Source organism: Rana temporaria, chromosome 4 (assembly GCF_905171775.1).
Source record: "Rana temporaria chromosome 4, aRanTem1.1, whole genome shotgun sequence".
Taxonomy (NCBI): Eukaryota; Metazoa; Chordata; class Amphibia; order Anura; family Ranidae; genus Rana; species Rana temporaria.
Genome location: NC_053492.1, coordinates 248937947 through 248957780, shown reverse-complemented (window position 1 = coordinate 248957780; position 19834 = coordinate 248937947). Strand labels below are relative to the sequence as shown.

Sequence of the window (19834 nt, the reverse complement as noted above, 5' to 3'; positions counted from 1 at the left end):
TCCTCTGATAGGCTGTGGTTGAAAGGTGGGTGAATGACCTCAAAATCTCGAATTCAGTCATTTGGAGGAAACCTTGTACTCATTCAGAAAATACAAAGCTTCCTGTGAATGTCTGAGCAGAGATCAGTCTGACTTGGTTTTGTTCCGGGAGTGTGATGGGGATACTTTACAGTGCAAATGGTAAATTAATCTAACCATTGGGAACATCTGTCTCAGTGATAACTAAGAGGTGAACTCCCCTAACTGTATAGATATTTCCTTTTCCATTTCTGTTTTGCAAAGAAGCCAGCAAAAAAAACTGTAATAGGGGTTGAGGTCAAGGCTGGATTTCAACTTGAATTTAGACTTGATAGTTTTGAGTGTCATCACATTAGACCCAAGTAGTTTCAGAGATGAAAAAAATACAACTGAAAAATAATATAATATATCATTATCCTTGAGTGTATGTAATCCCTAACAATTAACTCTTATTTGCTCCCTTTGGTCTGTTAAATATACCATCAACCCATTTGCTATTTGTATTTATTCAATTACACTTACAATATAATATTTACTATTCATTCATAGTAACACTCTGTACAGTACTTCATGATTCTCCTGAAGAAGCCCTATCTCTGGTAAAACATGTCGAACAGAAACTACTGTACTTATGCTTTGACCGCAACAAGATTATATTATTGGAAAATCCCTTCCTATACCTCTCCAAAAATATTGATTCGTTATCAGGATGTGGTGCGTTTGCTCTCAAAACTCTATCTAATATACATTGCCAATATATGTATTACTTTGCTATCTAAATAATGACAAAGTTATTGCAGAATATACAGGCCCATAGTAGAAATGTAAAAATTGCTTTGGTCCTTAGGGAGTGTAAAGGTGTGAGAGGTGATGTGGTTAAAGGCCTTATCAAACACAGATCATGATGACAATGCTGAAACCAGAGATGACAAAATGCTTGTTGTTTCTGGCTTTATTCACCATAGGGACAACCAGCAAAGCAATTCTCTGATTGTTCCTGTTCCTCCCACTGACATCTGCTATGTGCCCAGGATGCACAATGTGAGGGGTCCAGTATGTGGGAAGTTGTTGGGCAGCCTGTTACTGTACCTGTGAAAGTGATCAGGCCAAATAACTTCTAAAAGATAGGAAACAGCGAGCTGGATAAATGTAAACAGACTTCTGGCTGGTATAGGGTTATGTTGCCAGTGATGTAGTGTGAGGGCCTGTTCCAAGGCCTCGTACTTTCAAGTTACCTTGTCACCAACTCCCATGAACCTCTGTCGTTCTCTGGAACATTCGACCCCAATGTGTTGAGTTGTCTTACTGTGTCTGCATATATCCCTGAAAATTCATCTTCAGCCTACCAAGCCTCAACCTGCAGGCTTTACTTTACTTTCTCCCCCACTGTTAATATCTTTTGTATCATTTACTATTCCCTTTTTAATTGTAAGCTCTTTTGAGCAGGGCCTTCCTAATCCTCTCGTATCAAATTCTATTGTAACTGTACTGTCTCCCCTTACTTTGTAAAGTGCTGCGCAAACTGTCTTTTTTATGATAATAACAATAATAATAAAAGGTTAGTTCTACTAACACAACTAAGAAGTAGATGAGTAACGACCTTAGAGCAGAGGTGACCAACCTACAGCCCATGACAGCTAAGAATGCAGCTCAACACGAAATTGTAAACGTGTTTTAATACTTAGCGAACACATGTGGCCGAAAAAAAGTTTGACCATCTCTCTTTACTAGACTTTTATACGTTTTATCTTTCTGAATAAAAATCTCCCATTCTTCACAATCAAGCCTTATTCATGTAATCAGTTTTCAGCGGCACCTACAGTTAGGTTCATATATATTTGGATGCAGGCACAATTTTTCAGGTATTTACCAAACCATATTCAATCTATAGTTCTATAATGAATATGAGCTGAAAGTGCACACTCAATGGTTTAATTTGAGGGTATATACATCCAAATTGGAGGAAGGATTTAGGAATTACAGCTCTTAAGAATCGCCACCCCCCTTTTTCAAGGGACCAAAAGTAATTTTCATGGCCAGGTGTGGGCTACTCCTTTGTTATAGCTTCATCAATTAAGCAGGTAAACGGTCTAGAGTTTATTCTAAGTGTGGTATTTGCATTTGGAATCTATTGCTGTGAACCTACATCATGCATTCAAAGGAGCTGACCATGCAAGTGAAACAGGCCATTGTCATGCCCTGTACACACGATCGGTCAATCCGATGAAAACGGTCTGATGGATTTTTCCATCAGTTATCCAATGAAGCTGACTGATGGTCAGTCGTGCCTACACACCATTGGTTACAAAAACGATCGTGTCAGAACGCGGTCACGTAAACCACGTACAACGGCACTATAAAGGGGAAGTTTAAATCCAATGGCTCCACCCTTGGGGCTGCTTTAGCTGATTTTGTGTTAGTAAAAGACAATTCGCGATTTTCTGTCTGTTACAGCGTGATGAATGTGCTATCTCCATAACGAACGCTAGTTTTACCAGAACGAGCGCTCCCGTCCCCTAATTTAGTCTGAGCAAGCGTGGATTTTTAACCGATGGACGCGCCTACAGACGATCGGTTTTTATCTATCGGTTAGGTATCCATCAGATAATTTTAAAGCAAGTTCCATTTTTTTTAACCAATGGATAAATAACCGATGGGGCTCACACACGATCGGTTTGGTCTGATGAAAACGGTCCATCAGACCGTTCTCATCAGACAAACCAATCGTGTGTATGCGGAATTAGGCTTTAAAAATGAAACAAATCCTTTAGAGAGATAGCAGAAACATTAGGAGTGGCTAAATCAACAGTTTGGTACATTCTGAGAAAAAATCAACACACTGGTGAGCTCAGCAACATAAAAAGGCCTGAATGTCCATGGAAGATAACAGTGGTGGATAATCACAGGATCCTCTCTATGGTAAGGAAAACCCCATTGACAACATCCAGACAAGTGAAGAACACTCTCCAGGAGATGGGCGTACCATTGTCAAAGTGTACAATCAAGAGAAGACTTCACGAGTGCAAATACAAAGGGGTTAACCACAAGGTGCAAACCATTCATAAGCCTGAAGAATAGAAAATAATAGACTTTGCCAAAGAACATCTAAAAAGTCAGATCAGTACTGAAAAAGCATTCTTTGGATGGATGAAACTAAGATTGATCTCTACCAGAATGACAGGAAGAAAAAATTGTGGAGAAGGCTTGGAACAGCTCATGATACAAAGCACACAGCATCATCTGTAAAACATGGTGGAGCTTGCAGTGTGATGGCATAGGCATGCATGGCTTCCAGTGGCACTGGGTCATTGTTGTTTATTGAAGATGAGACCGAAGACAGAAGCAGCCAGATGAGTTCTGCAGTTAATTAGAGATATACTGTGAGCCCAGATTCAGCCCAATGCAGCAAATTTGATTGGACTGCGCTTTACAGTACAGATGGACAATGATCCAAAACACACTGCAAAAGCAACCCAGGAGCCTTTGAAGGAAAATTAGTGGAATATTCTGCAATGGTCAAGTCAATCGTCTGATCTCAACCTAATTGAGCATGCATTTCACCTGCTGAAGGCAAAACTAACGGCTGTAAGACCCACAAACAAAGAACTGAAGACAGCTGCAGTTAGAGCATGGCAAAGCATCATAAAAGGAGGAAACCTAGTCTTTGGTAATGTCCATCGGTCCCAGACTTCAGGCAGTCATTGCCAGTAAAGGATTCTCACCAAAATATTACAAATTAACATTTTATTTATGATTATATTCATTTGTCCAATTACATTTGAGCCCCTGAAAATGGGAGGACTGTGTATAAAAATGTTTGTAGTTCCAAAAGTTTTTACTTTATATTTATGTTCAACCCTTTGAATTAAAGCTTAAAGGCTGCACGTCACGTCAAATTAATTTGGATTGTTTTGTTTTAATGTTATTCCGTTGGCATACAGAGCCAAAAGTATGAAAATTGTGTCCAAATATATATGGACCTAACTGTATATAGAATTTATTGGGAATTGCTAATCCATCCAACCAGATATCGATGCGTTAGTTTATCAAAAACAGTGTCAAATATTGTACTAGTTTTATGCTGCCCTCTTTGCTTTTAATATATAATATAAAATATTACAAAAAAATGAAGTTTTATTACTCAAATAGGTACATTATTTATATCAGTGATCGTTAACTTATGATCTGCCTGACTTTTTCTGCTCATCAGCTACCCCTACTGTTAATGTATTTTATGTGCGGCACAAGACAATTCCTCTTCTTCCAATGTGGCAGGAAGGTCAAAAGGTTGGACACCCCTGACTAAGGCCCCGTACACACGTCCGAGAAACTCGACGGCAAAACACATTGTTTTGCTCGTCGAGTTCCTTGTGAAGCCGCCGAGGATCTCGGCGAGCCAACTTTTCCCATTGACTAACGAGGAAATAGAGAACATGTTCTCTTTTTGGCCCGACGAGATCCTCGTCGGATTCCTCGGCGAAAAGTGTACACACGACCGGTTTTCTCGGCAGAATACGTCTTCCATCGAGTTTCTGGCTGAATTCTGCCGAGAAACTCGGTCGTGTGTACGGCGCCTTAGAGTATAGGTTTCATTTAACTGTTTTTGATTATATGCACATCTGAAAGATATAAAATCAAGTGTCTGATTTTTGTCATATAATACAGGACCTTATAAAGCGCAAGATGGGTAGGACAAACGTAAACTTGTTCTTCTTTGACACAAGAAACATCACATGCTATCGTATTCATCAGGAGAGATTATTTTAATGGTTCCTTGCTGTGCCTTCAAGTTAAATTTGGCTTGTAGAAATGACAGGTGGCAGACAACTTAAAAATATAGAACAAATGACAGAACATGTTTTATCTCATAAAAGAGAATTCAGATAATCAAAGGTGTTGTTAATTGTCACCTGCCGTATGAGTGACATCACAATATTTTACAAATGACATGAAACTGTATCATGACCATAGTGCAGTAGCTTAAACCTAAAAATAGAGTTTCACATAGTATGCATTTGGCAAGTATTTATAGCTTTACAAAGTAGTGCAACAGTACAATACAGAAACACAAATTATAACAGATGGTCTTAACAATACATTAACTCGTAACAGCATTTGTGCTTGAACAGTTTGGCACACAGAGTTTTTTCTGTATCATGGTCTCAAAACATAATCTTCACTAGACTCTCTTTCATACAAAAATATAAATGAGAATAAATTATATAGACATAGTTGTATTTTACAGGGTCATAATTAGCGCTTATATAGTTCCCCATACCCTGAAGTGCTGGCATTATGTCGCTATACAGAATAAGAAAGTATTACACAAATATTTTGTATCTGAATTAGTCATTGAAGTTTTTAAATAGGGTTCACTAAAATATTTTCTTTATTTTCAATGTGTACAGGTGATACTTGAAGAGGAATTAAGTATGAATCTCCCCAACATTAACATTTTTATTTTGCAGCTCACCATTTCTTAGATGTGATGTTTTCTTTGAAGGCTTTCTTTCTTCTGTTTTCAACTGGTTAGCCAGCCAGTAAGTCTGTTGTTTTTCAAAAGAACATGCTCTCCTGCAGAATGTATCAGTTACAGAGATGAGACAAACGTCTTAATACTAGCAAAAATGCTTGCAGTGATCAGCTTTTATTTACTTTACTTTATCCCAAAAGCAAAAACAGATTGCTGTTACTGCCTATAAGTATTGGCTGGAGTTTGACTTCAATTTGTTAGTGTATTTAAATCTTCTAGAACAGCTAATACTCCCACAAAAAGTGCCCCCTGTGCTCATTTATCCAGAGTGGGGGCACTGAAATACAAGAGGCGTGTTACTGACCAGGTCATCAGCTGAAAACAAAGGGGAAAATATCCTAAAATAGAAAACTAATACAGCCACCACATCTAATTATTGGTAAGTTGCAATATCACCATGTATTTGTTCATAATGTAAAAGTTGCACAACAAGAGAAATCCATTGGGGTTGCATGGAGTTATTTGATCAAGGCACTTCCCTAAAACACTGCTCTTGTTGAATGACTGTTACATTATACATGTTTACATACGTTATATGTGTTTCTTCTGCATAAAGAAGAATGTGTGTTGATTTTCCTGTCACGTGCTTGCATAGACACTTCTGTCTGTCCCCTTCATTTCAGCATCTAGCAACCATAAAATGGTCAACCAAATAGAATTTTCTGGAATTGGGAATCACTGTGATTGTTCCAAGGGTTATGGTTAGTGAGCTTTCATGATTTTGTTGTTTTGGAGAAAGTGAGGAAGACTTAGGCTCCATTCACACCTAGGCGTTTTAACGCCTGAAGCCTGTAGCTAGTGCAGCCTGCAATACGCTGGAGGGGTGATTTAACATTGTAGGCTATGGAGATGGTTCACATCTCCACGCCGAACGCCGTACGCCTGAAGCTCAAAACAAGTCCCGGACCCTTTTTTTCAGGCGGCTTTCGGCGTTCGGCATAGCCGACAATGTTAATCACCCCTCCGGCGTATGTTAGGCTTAAAAAACGCTGCGTTTTGTCGTGGCAAATCGCGGGCCAAACGCTGCAATTTGTCGCGGCAAATCGCGGTAAAATATGCTCAGGTGTGAATGCAGCCTTAGAAACTCTGGATTTTTTGCTTTATGTATCTGCATTAGGATGACTTTGCCCTACTTCCTGTTTCAGTGGTAGTGGGCACTTAGATACAAGATGAGTGGAAATTTCCCCCAACAGAACTTTAGACAGTAATAACAATCTATCTCCTCCTGAGCATTCTCTCTGAGGATATAACACCGCCATTATCTAAATTACTGCTGGTTCATTTTATTGTTTCTCACGCGTAAACTCATTGCTCAGCACTGGCTATTTCCTGCATCTCCCACATTTTTACATTGGCGTAATGCAGTTAAAGGAGTTGCAATGGAAAATTGCCTAAAATTAATGTCTGCAAGGTAGACAAAATAGTGTAATGATTCTGTTAAAAAACTAGTAAATACCTATTAAATTCCTTCATTTATATCACCTCCGGCATTCTAGTTTCTGTTCTCTCATTCACTTCCTGGTTTGCATCGTTTGTTCATGTAAGAACTACATTTCCCAGTATGCATTGCGGCCCGCCCAGTAATTCACACCTCCTTGAATCTCTAACACGTACAGAGCATCCTGTCGTACAGATGTAGTTCCCAGGAGGGGGCGTGCACGTTACTGACCACCGCAGTAAAGCCTCTCTTCACGGTGGTCAGTAAAATCAGACAAGCAGGAAGTGAACAGAACAGAGAAGAAATAGAGCAACTTCTGAGCAAAAACGAACAATGAGGAAGTGAAAAGAGGAACGTCTGCAGGTAAAGGATGCTTATTATGAAAAACATTTTTTTTTCCTTTACAACCCCTTTAATGCCATTTTAGAAAGAGAAAAACTAAGATATCAACGTAGGGGTTGTCCAAATAAGTATATAAAATCTGGTCCCCTTGGCTATTGTCTGCCTGATCTTCCACCTCTTCATTAGACTTGTTTAACTGAATAATCCATTATCTGTGTGAGGACTGCTTTTGTACATTGCCAAGCCTGTATTTCTGTACTCTTTGGGTCAACTTCCAATCTTACATCGTACCTTTCTACACAATTTATCGCACACTGTGATATGTAGGTGTTTGTGTGATATCTCTGAACTTTTCTGATATATATGAGGGATGGTATTTTTTAGCTGCTTCTTTTAGCTGCTATTTTGTATGCCTTGTAATTGTCTATTTTTGTATATTGTAAACCAAACGAAAAAAGTAATAAATACTACAATAATATACCTAAATAGAATAGAAGCCAGTATAACAAGTTTTTTTTATAAATCATCTTCAAACTATCTGGAAAAAATAGTAAATCTTGGTATCTCTGAATGTTTTAAGCCCAGGCATGTCTCATGAATGGAAGGTTAGCTACTTTAACAAACCTATGGAAGGCTTTTCTCCCCTTCCAGGCTGCCAGAGCTGGGACTATTTAACTATCATACAGGAATCCAGGCAGGTGGGATCATCTTTCTAAAACTAAGCTTGTAATATTTCCTCCTCCCTGATCCCCTACCCATGACTTTCCCATTGAGATCAGTGGTACAACCGTTGGTCCCTCCCGACACACCAAGGTGCTGGGTGTAATCCTAGACTCTGACCTCTTCTACACCACCCACATCGAATCCCTGGCTGCATCTTGCCGCCTCAACCTCCACAACATTTCCAGAATTTCCCCCTTCCTGACTAATGACACCACAAACCACTTATTCACTCCTTGGTTATTTTTCGCTTTGACTACTGCAACTCCCTTCTCACTGGTCTACCATTACACAGGCAATCACCCCTTTAGTCTATTATAAATGCTGCTACTAGACTAATAATACACCTTACTAACAAATCCGTGACTGCTGCTCCTCTCTGCCAATCCCTTCACTGGCTTCCCCTACCCCACTGTATAAAATTCTAAATATTAACCACAACATACAAGGCCATCGACAACATCAACCCCAGCGACATCACCAACCTCTTTTGGAGATATCGCCCAAATCATCCTCTCTGCTCCTGTCAAGACCTCCTGCTCTCTAGCTCCCTTGATACCTCATCCCATGCTTACCTTCAGGACTTCTTCAGAGGCTCTCCCATCCTCTGAAACTCCCTGTATGTCTGGTCAGCCCCTAACCTGTCCGTCTTTAGGTGATCCCTGAAAACGCACTTATTTAGGGACGCCTACCTGACCTGTGCCCAAGTCACCTTTATCAGATCATTCCCGGAAACTATTACCCTTTGTACCCCCTCCCTTTAGAGGGGCTCTCCTATTCCTTATGTATTGAACTGTATTGTAATTGTACTATTCCCCCTCTACACTATAAATCACTGTGTAAACTGTTGGCAATATATAAATCCTGTATAATAATAATAATATAACAATCTCTGGGCAATACTATAGAAGAGGTTTTAGTCTGAAAGTGGAAACTCCTCTTAGACCCCTTTCACACTGAGGCGCTATACAGGCCCGAAATGCGCACAAAAACAACGGTAAAGCGCCACTAAAAAATGGCGGTGCTTTACCGCCAACGCCTGCTCAGTGTTAAAGTGTCCTTATTAAGGTGTATATAAACCATAACAGTGAACATTTCCTACTTGCTCCCTTTTGATCTTTTAAAGCGTAACTCCACTTTTGTTGAGAAAAAAACATTCCCCTCTGGGTGATCAATGTACATTGCAAGTATTATAACAAACTTTGTTGCAGATTCCTACCTTTTGTTATTCTGAAGAAATCCCTGTGTTTCTCTGTGCCTCTGTTCTGAGTAGGTCTAATGGGAGTGGTTTCATAATTAACTGGCAGGTATGGAGCTACAGGGCACTAATGAGGAAATCTGTTGGGCCTGCATCCCTTTAAGCCCCATACACACCATCAGTTTTCCTGCTGGTTTTCTCTTAAAGTTTACCAAAACCATGTAGTACAAGGGCCTGCCTGATTGCATTCAAATTGAAACGCTTTAGGTTTGACCTCATATTAGATGGTTTTGGTAAACCTGAAGAGAAAACCATCAGGAAAACTGATAGTGTGTATGGGGCTTTAGATGGATTCCTATTAAAATCTCTCAACAAATGCAGACTTCTGGGGAAATTGGTGAGCCAATCACGCAAGCAGGAAATTATGTTTCTAGGGAGTGGTCAGTACACACTCTGTGTACAGAAAACTCCAGGTATTCTCCAAAAATTTCATTGGCTGCAGATTAAAAAGCAAAGGTAATTTTTAATAACATTCAATTACAAAATGATTAGTGTTGCTATCATATGCGCTATATTATTTTTTCTTTACTTGCTATATTTTTCCCCCACGAAAGTGGAGTTACCTTTTAAATATACCATTAACGACATTTTGCTATTCCTGTTCGATAAGTGAAAAGAAATATGTGCTGATCCTGTCAGAAAATTGTCCTGTGTTTTGTGCACAACTTGTGCGTTATATCAAACAGTCCAATTTAGAGCCCAAGTTATTATCTTGGAACAATTACCCTCCATGAGCAGAGTTGGAGAGACTGGGAGGCGTTAGTAATTTAAAGAAATACAACTGGGTAGGGCTTACACCATTTCTTGCAATGATAGTCTATATACAAGCATGTGTTGTCAATCCATACTAGGGAATTGGGATCTGAGTGCATTTCTGACAGATCAGTATGTATTGCAGAGACGTACTGCGTATGCATTTTTTTATTGTACCCTGACATACACTTTAAGAATGTCTTCAACTTTGTCTTATTGCTAATAACTTTATCAAAGCTCCCTTCTTGCATGCATATTAAAAAGTCTTATTTTTTTATTTTCGTCCACTAAAACCAGTGCATAAACACCAACAATGGTTTATGTTTCTGCTTTTCTTGACATTCACAACATACATTATATGGGCACGCATTTGTGGACTCCTAAATATCTCTCTTATAAGAACGTTTTGGATATCCTATTCCAAAACCATATGGAGTTGCCCACTCCCTTCCCCTTTACTGCTACAAATAACCTCAACTTTTCTGGGATGATTTTACACAAAATTTTGGGGTATATGCAAATTAGTATATATGAGGCCATGTATTAATGTTGTAGCTGAAGACCTAGCTCGCAGTTAGCATTTTAATTCATACATGAGGTGTTCAATTGGGTTGAGATTAGAGCTTATGCAAGTTTCTCCACACCAAAGTCAATAAACCCTGTCTTTACTGACCTAGATTTGAACACAGTCATACTAGAACAGAAAATTACTTTTCCTTTAGACCCCTTTCACACTGAGGCGCTTTGTAGGCGCTATAATGCTAAAAATAGCACTTGCAAAGTGCCCTGAAAGAGCCGCTGCTGTCTCTCCAATGTGGAAGACCTGAGGGCTTTCACACTGGAGTGGTGCGCTAGCAGGACGGTAAAAAAGTCCTGCTAGCAGCATCTTTGGAGCGGTGAAGATGCAATGTGTATACCGCTCCTCCACTGCTCCTGCCCATTGAAATGAATGGGCACCATGGCTATACCGCCAGCAAAGTGCTGCTTTGCGGGTGATTTTAACCCTTTTAGGCCGCTAGCGGGGGTTAAAAGCGCCCCCGCTAGTGGTCGAATACCCTCACAAATACGACGGTAAAGAGGCGCTAAAAATAGCTTTACCGCTGATGCCCCAGTGTGAAAAGGGCCTAAGTGTTTTCAAAGGGTTGAAAGTGTACAATTGTATAAAATGCCTTTGTATGCAATAACAGTACCATTCTATTGAAACACTTGAATCCAAATCATTTGGAGGAATGTCCACATACTTTTAATAATTATATATTGTGACAGTGCTAGGCCCTGCAACTCTGTGAAAGTAGGCAAAATTAAAACAGGGTTCACATGAATGCAAAGTGAGTGTGCACACTCGTTATAAGCAAAGACCCGACCATAGTGCAGGGCTCCCTTTAGGAGACAAGTGGCTCCAGTCAGAACACAAGTGTGCGCCCTGTCCGGTCGCCGTATGGTCACACACTGATGCGTTTCATTATCACGACTTCGTGAGTCAGACAAAGTCATGATGATCAAACGTGTCAGTGTGAGACCATATAGTGCCCGGAAGTGACGTGTGTGTGTCATGGATGGTCAGGAAGGAACAATGAGGCATTATCAGCGCAGCTAGTGTGGCAGATGGCACACGGTTCTCCACTCCTACTGACTGGTGACAACGCAATCTTTACCTAAAATGCTTCTTTAACTTTATGTTTTTGATGTGCTGTTCAAGTTAACCTTGCCAATTGGATGACATCTTGATTATTCAAGGCGTATGATTAACTGCTTTCTGGTGAGTTTAAACCCCTAGGGGAGTGTAACTCACGCGGTGTGGACTTTGGTGTTTGGTGCACGCTTATTGAATATCAACTACAATCTTCCCCCGTCAATTCATCACCTAATGTCATATTATATGTTTCTCATATGAGCCACATATGAATGCCAGTCACATTTTAATTAATTGACAGGAGCACTGCTAAAGTATTGGAATCTTCACAAAACGTTGGTTTTGGACTAAGACTCTTGACTTGTTGTTTATACTTGTTCTTACTGGTGAAAATCATCCCCTCCATAGAAAACTGTTTTGTGGACTTTATTTTCGTTTGTTTGGCAATCCCTAAACCACAGTTCAGACTGGTGTGGTCTGATAAAAAAAAAAAAAAAAAATATATATATATATATAGTAAGTTTTAGACTTTTAATAAGGCTCTTTTTACAGGGATCTTTTAGGTTTTTGGCTCTGAAATGGATCTAAGTAAAAGAAAAATATTTTCAGAAGCACAAAGAATTCTCTGCAATATAGATTTCTGTCTCTAATTCATAAATGCAAATGACTAATTAAAATGTGAAGTGGCTCTCAATTTAGGTTAAAAAAAAGATTACCCTGCTTTTTTCATTATATATATATTTTCCATGAACCCCATGATTTAGCAGTTACAGTATAATCTGGTATCTGGAAGAAAGACCATGAGAGCAGCCAGGAGTGACCATAATTAGGTGGCAGATGGCATGCTGTTATTTTGTGCTCTAAAGAATTATTTAATACCTTCTCGGTTTTATTCAGAAAGGCAGGCCCTGCTCTAAACAGCACTGCAACAAATCATTTGGAAATAAATAACACTTTAGAGAAGCCATTTACTTGTATACACATATATGAAACTAGGTCAAATACAGTACATGGGCTTTGAAATCCATTCCTAAAAAGGACCTTATTTTAGACATAGCAAGAAGCATATTGGGTTGCTTACTCATGTGTATATACAGTACACTGCAGGCAGCATACTTTAACTTGCCAATCGTTTATTCATTTCTCTCAGGTAAAATTATTTTGTGATATAATCATACTTGATTCCATCCAGCACACAGTTTGCTGCAATAAAGATAATTAAGAATATTTTGAATGCACCAATTTCACAAATATTGGGTAAAGGAAAGAGCATATTAAAAATAAAATGTAATAAAGGTGTATCAATCAACCGAGACAAATGATACATATGAAACTGGTTAATAGCTTTTCTTTCAAACATGTTTTTGAAATTAAAGTTAAATTATTCTTCGATTTATAAAAAGCTGAGCAAATTAAACAGGCCCATACCTATAGTATATTAAAGATAACTACATAACATTCTATGAAGGCGTGATCAGGGCTTGGCAATTGTTGATCTGAAAAACAACAAAGGGCCCAGACATCCCCCTGTGGCTCAACCCACACAGAGTTTCTGACTATCCCAGACCCAGGGTTCTGGGCTGCTAGAGGTATCAAAAACCTGGAGCATATCTGTATTAGTGGCTCCCTTATGTCCTTTGATTCCTTCAAGGAGAAATTTAGGCTCAATAATTGCCAATTCTTTAGATTTCTTTAAATTTGGTCCCACCCCAGTACTTCTCCTCCAGCCCAACCTTGAATCCACATTAAGGGTTACTCCTCTGGTCAAACCTACCTCTACCATTTAGCTTTATTACCTTCAGTACACTTTGGTCTGGAGGACTCGCTCTCTAGGTTGCAGGGCGAGATCCCGGATCTGGATTCGGAAGACTAGGAGGATGCCTGGGAATATCCTTTCTTACAGCTCATCTCCATCAGAGATTGATTGATACAATTTAAACTGATTCATAGGGTCTATTTGTCACCCCAAAGATTATCCAAAATTTACCAGAATTCCTCCTCCAACTGTTGGAAGTGCGATATGGCAAATGCCGATTTCAACCATATGTTATGGCCCTGTCCCAGAATCCACCCCTTTTGGGCGGAGGTCATGACCTTCGTTGACGCCTTGACCATGATCCATGTTCCCCTAAATGTATCGAACTGTTTGCTGGGTCTGGTGGGCTCTTTGGCCCACTGCCAAGCAACCAGAACACTAATAGGACTTCTATTGTTTTACACTAGGAAGGCTCTACTCATTAAATGGAAACAAACGGAAGTACCTACTTTGAATACATGGAAATTACTGATCAACTCAGTAGTGCCACTATACAAAGCAGCCAGATGCTGCCCAGCCAAGTTTGACAAAATATGTTGTGTATGGTTAGAATTCACAAACGCAACATAATAGGCTCTGGATCCCATTGATTGTTTACTTCAGCTAAAAGTCTTGTAGCAGTGAAGACCTAATTTTGCCATTATCTGAAGTGTCTACTAATGTGTTATCCTCAACTTCAGCAGCTCTTCCAGATGTGGTCACCTGAAGTACATGACACACTATCTTCCCCCTAACCTCTCAATCTTGAGGGCATGAGTAGTTTAAGTTGTAGCAGTTCTATAGAACAGGTTAAATTTATAGGATTGTTATAATGTTTGTTATCTCAGCCGGGGTATGCCAGAGGCTGTATTATGTAACCTTTTTTTTTTTCACACGAAAACTCTAAAAAGTACTTAAAAAAAAAAAAAGATAACTACATAATTTTAGTGCAGCTTGGGATTCCGACAAGGAGCTTTTCACCTATTTTACCCTTGGGTTATCAATGTCACAAGCCTCCACAGCTTTATATAGTGGAAGAACAGGACACAAGCATGTTTTACAATAAGTCTTTTGCATTAAAAAGCGGAGCTCGGCCATTCACATTTGTACTGTGGCTATGACAGGAACTCCTAACCATGATTCTGGATAGCAGTGAGGTCACAGGAAGGGTTTAAGCCCTGCCTTACTCAACCTTTTATGCAACCCTGTCAGGTCTGTTAATCATTATTAAAGGGAATACCTGTAAGAGGTAGCATACTCACCATTCTGGTGGCCCATGTCTTCCGCCTTCTATTTATTCCTGTGCTGCAGCCTTCATAAGTATTTTCAGCATTTGACACTTTCTAGAACTTTGGATGCTTGTGTCCCCTTGGTTCTTATCTACGACTCCCTACATCACTGCTGATTCCCATAGTGAAGTAGGGGTTGGAGGAGGGAACCATGAAGTGTGGGGGGACACATGCATTTATCACTTCTAGAACTGTAGATTGATGAAGACTTTATGGAGGCTGCAGCATTGGAATGGAGAGAAGTTAGGAGACACAGTCTGCTATATAATACCTCTTCTCTTACAGGGACTTACCATTGTAAATTATTAAAAGATCTAACAGGGACACTGTGAATTTTCTGTACAGCATAACTTGTACCAGATGGTGCTATCTTTGGTGGCTTGTGTAAAAATACTGTGTTGCTTCTTAGGATTTTACATTTTCTCTTTAGAAAGTTTATACTGTTAACATATTTTAGCAAAACTCTCTGTAGAAAAGCTTTTTGATTAATGTTAATGAAAACAACCTTTAAAAGCCTCCAATTACAGTGCCAACAAAATAAAAATACCACCATAGTTCACTTTGTGCTTTGAAAATACATAAATAACAATATGAACATTGAAAAATACAAATTTTTACTACTTTTTACTATTTCAGCTTGCACCAACCATATTGCAGACAGATTGTGCAGTATTTTTTTATCATGAATAGAATAGTGGCCATGAAACTAAGAATGTTTAGGTCATATTGACACATTTTGATTACTAAAAATAACCCACCAGGAGCACTTACCCAGTGTATTTGCCACAAAAGTAATTAATCCTTTAAACATTAATTTTATCCCTGCTATTCTTGATAGGAACCTTTACAGAGTCTGTTTCGTCTGGAATAAGATTGTTTGTGATTTTTGTGTAAGAATAGGGATTGCATAGCTCACTATTCCTGCCAGGCATTTGCTAATGGGCACCCATAAGGTCCATTGGACCTATGATGAATTACACATACAGTAACATTTTCAATGATAGCAACACATCATGCGTGTGTGCCAAACAAAAAAATGTTTTATTGTAAAATAGTGACTTGGGCATCACATTGAAAGTATGTACTAAGATCTCTTCAAACTACAGTTCTAGGCCCATGTGCGAGTACTAAACATCAATGTCACCCCATTCTTGGCCAACACCTTTGGGCAGTTATGGGAACCAGCAGTATTGCAAATCTACATAACGTTATGCACATGATTTCCCTATGCTACCAGTCAATACTTAAATATTTGGGTCTAGTTCAGCCTCTTAACCCTGGCAGTACAGGGTGCAGTTGCTATGCTGGTTTATTTATTTATTTTTATATTTACAGTGGTTTTTTTTTTACTTTATTTGTTCCCTAGAAAAGTCAGGAGGCTGAGGACATTAGCACTGTAATTTCTATCATTGTCTTTTATCATATATCAACATTTGTGCCTTTGGATGTGCTTCCCATCATAAGTGGACATGAAAAAAGAAAGGGTGTTCCATTTAAAATGTAAACAGTTTAAAATCCAAGACCAAGTATTTTAGCTATGATGGATTTCTCTGGGCTAGCTACAACATTGGCTATATTACACAACAAACAGTGTATTCAATGATACTCATATGCATATCTTGCCCTAGAGCTTAACATTTCATATTAGGGGTTGGCTGCAATGCGGAGTGTGTGTATGCCTAGTTCAAATGTGTGCCTATTTCAAAGCTGGAATTGAATTATAAGTCTTTTTCATAACAAGATGAAATCTGACCACCATGCAGTCTGGCTTTGTGCCTTAGATAGAAGCATGCAACATCATAAGAATAACATGATAGTGTGAAGCTTATAATATTTGATTGGATTACTACATGACTTGTAGATCACTTGATTTGTGATTTTGCTGAATCTCGTCTTTTTGATTAAATGCAAATTTTCAATCTACCCGAATATATTATTAAAGGTTTTTCCAATCTGCAAAGAATACAGTTCAGAAATCTAAAAACTCAGGATTAATATCTGCATTATACACATAAGCAGGTTTGTCCACAACTTAAAATCTGATTACTTGTATTGCTGTAGTCTCAATTTACATACTTTAGTAGTAAAATAGGACTATTGAATTGGTGGATTACTAAAATCCAAATTCAAAAGAATTAAAGGTTCTGTTATGCAGACGGATTGCTAATCTTTTTCTCAAGTGATATTGGATTTAGTGCATTTATGGGCTGCATTTAGCTACCTCTTAAAATGGTAATGGTGATGCACATATGGCATTTGGAATGAACTGGGGGATATCTACAAGCCTATTCAACAGAGCAAAGCACAATGTATGAGATGCAGTAATAGAAGCCAATTGTGCAGTTACATCTTTCACAGATCTGTCTTTAGATAGATTGCTATAGGCTGAAGCACACTGTGCATCATCGCTGCTTATTTATTAAATATATGGTCATTATACTTTATTCCCAGTTATATAATATTCAATACCTGTGCCTACTGTTTCATCTTGTGATTGTAAAATGAAAAAATATGTGACAAAACCTGTGTTGCTTATCAAAATGGTACATACTATTCCTGTTGTAACTATTATAGACCTTAAATCACCATGGCTTGAAAAAATAACTGTAAATAATATGAGTCAAAAGCTTCAATATAGGCAGTATCTTCTCTAAGTAATGAAACACTTCCAGTGCACATCCGAAAGTCTGTAAAGCTCTAATGGCCAAGTATAAGTCATTTTACAAACCTGTATTGTTTTCACTGACAAGCAGATACCCACAGGATACCCCAAAAGACTGAAAAATAGATTTACATCTCCCCACAAGTAACTGCACATATCACAACGGTGCCATTAATTACTTACATGAGTTAAAAGGTCATACTTTCTTTAAAAAAATATTTGAAAAAGTGACTCTGAAATAAACAAATATAGCATCACACTTGATCAATATGATCGTAAACGTGAAACCTGTATAAATGGATATACACTGTGAGCTTGTTCAAAGAGTGAGAAAATGGCTTTAAAGTGTTAACTTGCAGGTTCAACTCAAGCTAGGTGAATATGACTTATCACAGAGAACATTGATAAATAAGACTTCTCTATTTCTCACCCCATAAAGATTTTTGTTCTTAGACATCTGCAAATAGACATATATATATATTTATAATACCCAACTCCCATCTGATACCTGGCATCATTACAATATGCAGATTGATATTGATGGCAGCCAAACAAGTACACAGAAAAGTGGGTGATACCAAATTGCTACATAATGTGGGAACAAAGGACTGACTCTAAAAAGATGTGTAAAAAAAATGATTAGTTCAGACTAAGCAATCTTTCCCACTATGCACATGAACTTCTGCTACATGTAAGTGTCAGCAAATGATAACTCTGATGCTGAAAGGAGTTTCTTTTATGTCTGACAAAGTTTATGTTAAATTATGCATTCAACACAGCGGTAAACGGTGAGACAAAGCACTAAACTTTTATCTTGATGTGAGTAACCATTGTAATGTCTTCAGAAAGTGCTCAAACATGAAAGCAGAGGCTTAGTTCCAAAACCATTTCTCCAGATTACTGACAGATTTGTACTCCTGATGTCTTTTAACATGATCACATGCTAGGCAAGCGTGAGACTCCCAGAAATGGGACAAGTTCACTGTGTAGTATTTCCTCCAGTTGAAGTATGCCAGATAGCGCTCAGTATCTTTGTTCAGCATTAACAGATAATCTGCCAACTCTCTTGGAGAGAGAAAATCTTCCACATGGATGAAAGAGTCTGCTGGTATATAATTTTCATAGTTTTCTCTTGGAGGACCTAGTACAATGGGCACTGATCCCGCCAATAGTGCATTATAAAGTTTTTCTGTTATGTAGTCCTTGTGGATAGAATTTTCAAATGACAAATAGAATTTGCAAGTAGAGATGGTTGGAATCAAGCTTTTATCACTCAAGTATTCCCCAAAGGCTTGACCATAAGTCAAGATTTCAATGTATTTGTTGAGTTCATTGTAATATTTGACTCTCACATGATCAGGATTCCAGTTGCTTACAACCCAACAGACCAGTTTGTCCTTGCTTGGCACTTCAAATTCAAAGGCCTGAGTGCTTACGACCAAAAAGCCATAAGGCACCTGAATGTCTGAGTCACGTCTGTAGGTCAGCGTGAGATTAAATAAATGTTCAATGCCACTTTTTTGGGGTGTATGGGTTGGTGACTCTAGATTCATCCATATCCACTTTTGAAAGGGTGGTCTTACTTGCAGTGGTAGGTTTGTTAAATCCCAGGTGATATCTCTGTGATGTATAAGAATTGCATGGGATTTGTTGTACAGTGTGCGGTCAGTAGTTAAATGGCACCCATGGATATTAAAAAGAGCTTCACAAGACTGGAGTTCAAAGGTTTGTCCAAAAGGCCATACCCAAATGAGAACAATGGTTTCATTATAATCCTCTCTTTTACTGGAGAAAAAACTCTTCATCTTAAGCACAGAGTTAGCTGATTCTATTGGGCTGGAGATCCAATTGTTTGTTGGTTTCACATATATAAATATACATACCATGAAACAGATCAACACAATGCAGACAACTAGAAATGGTCGGAAGATGCCTTTAGATGTTGATGTCATACTTTGCCCTGGAAAAAAAAAAATCTAAATGTTAAGATTTACACAAAATAGTTTAAATAGATAAAAGCAGAAATACATAATATGAGCTCAATTTATTATAGATTTTAATTTTCTTTTACATGTACTGCTTAACTGCAACAGAAAAAGTCAGGTCACAAAACTGGCTGAGCTGTGTACATCTCAGAACTGAATGGACAGGAATATAAATTGTTTGTCATGTAAACAACTCTTGTGTATGCATTTTTTCTATGTTTTAGTTGTTTACGTGGAGTTTATCTTTAAAATAGAAATGGACACGTTATGATTTGGCCACAGAATTTATTTTTACTGGATTCCTGGATTTGCCTTTCTACATAGAAAAATGAGAATACATAGAGAAAAAATCCTGGTAAATATAAAATATGAAACAGTGCTCAAGTTAATAAATAACAAAAGTATTAA

The 19834-nt window shown here is 38.4% G+C and overlaps 1 protein-coding gene across 3 annotated transcripts in view; it reads right to left on the bottom strand.

Moving 5' to 3' along the window:
• Window positions 1-15797: 15797 nt before the first annotated feature.
• Window positions 15798-19834, bottom strand: part of FUT9 (fucosyltransferase 9) — a 285138-nt gene continuing 281101 nt past the window's right edge. For all 3 annotated transcript variants that reach the window (XM_040350122.1, XM_040350123.1, XM_040350121.1), the window contains one exon: window positions 15798-19401. In XM_040350122.1, coding sequence (XP_040206056.1) covers window positions 18314-19393 — 1080 coding nt within the window. In that variant the 5' untranslated portion in view covers window positions 19394-19401 and the 3' untranslated portion in view covers window positions 15798-18313. The remainder of the gene's footprint in view (window positions 19402-19834) is intronic.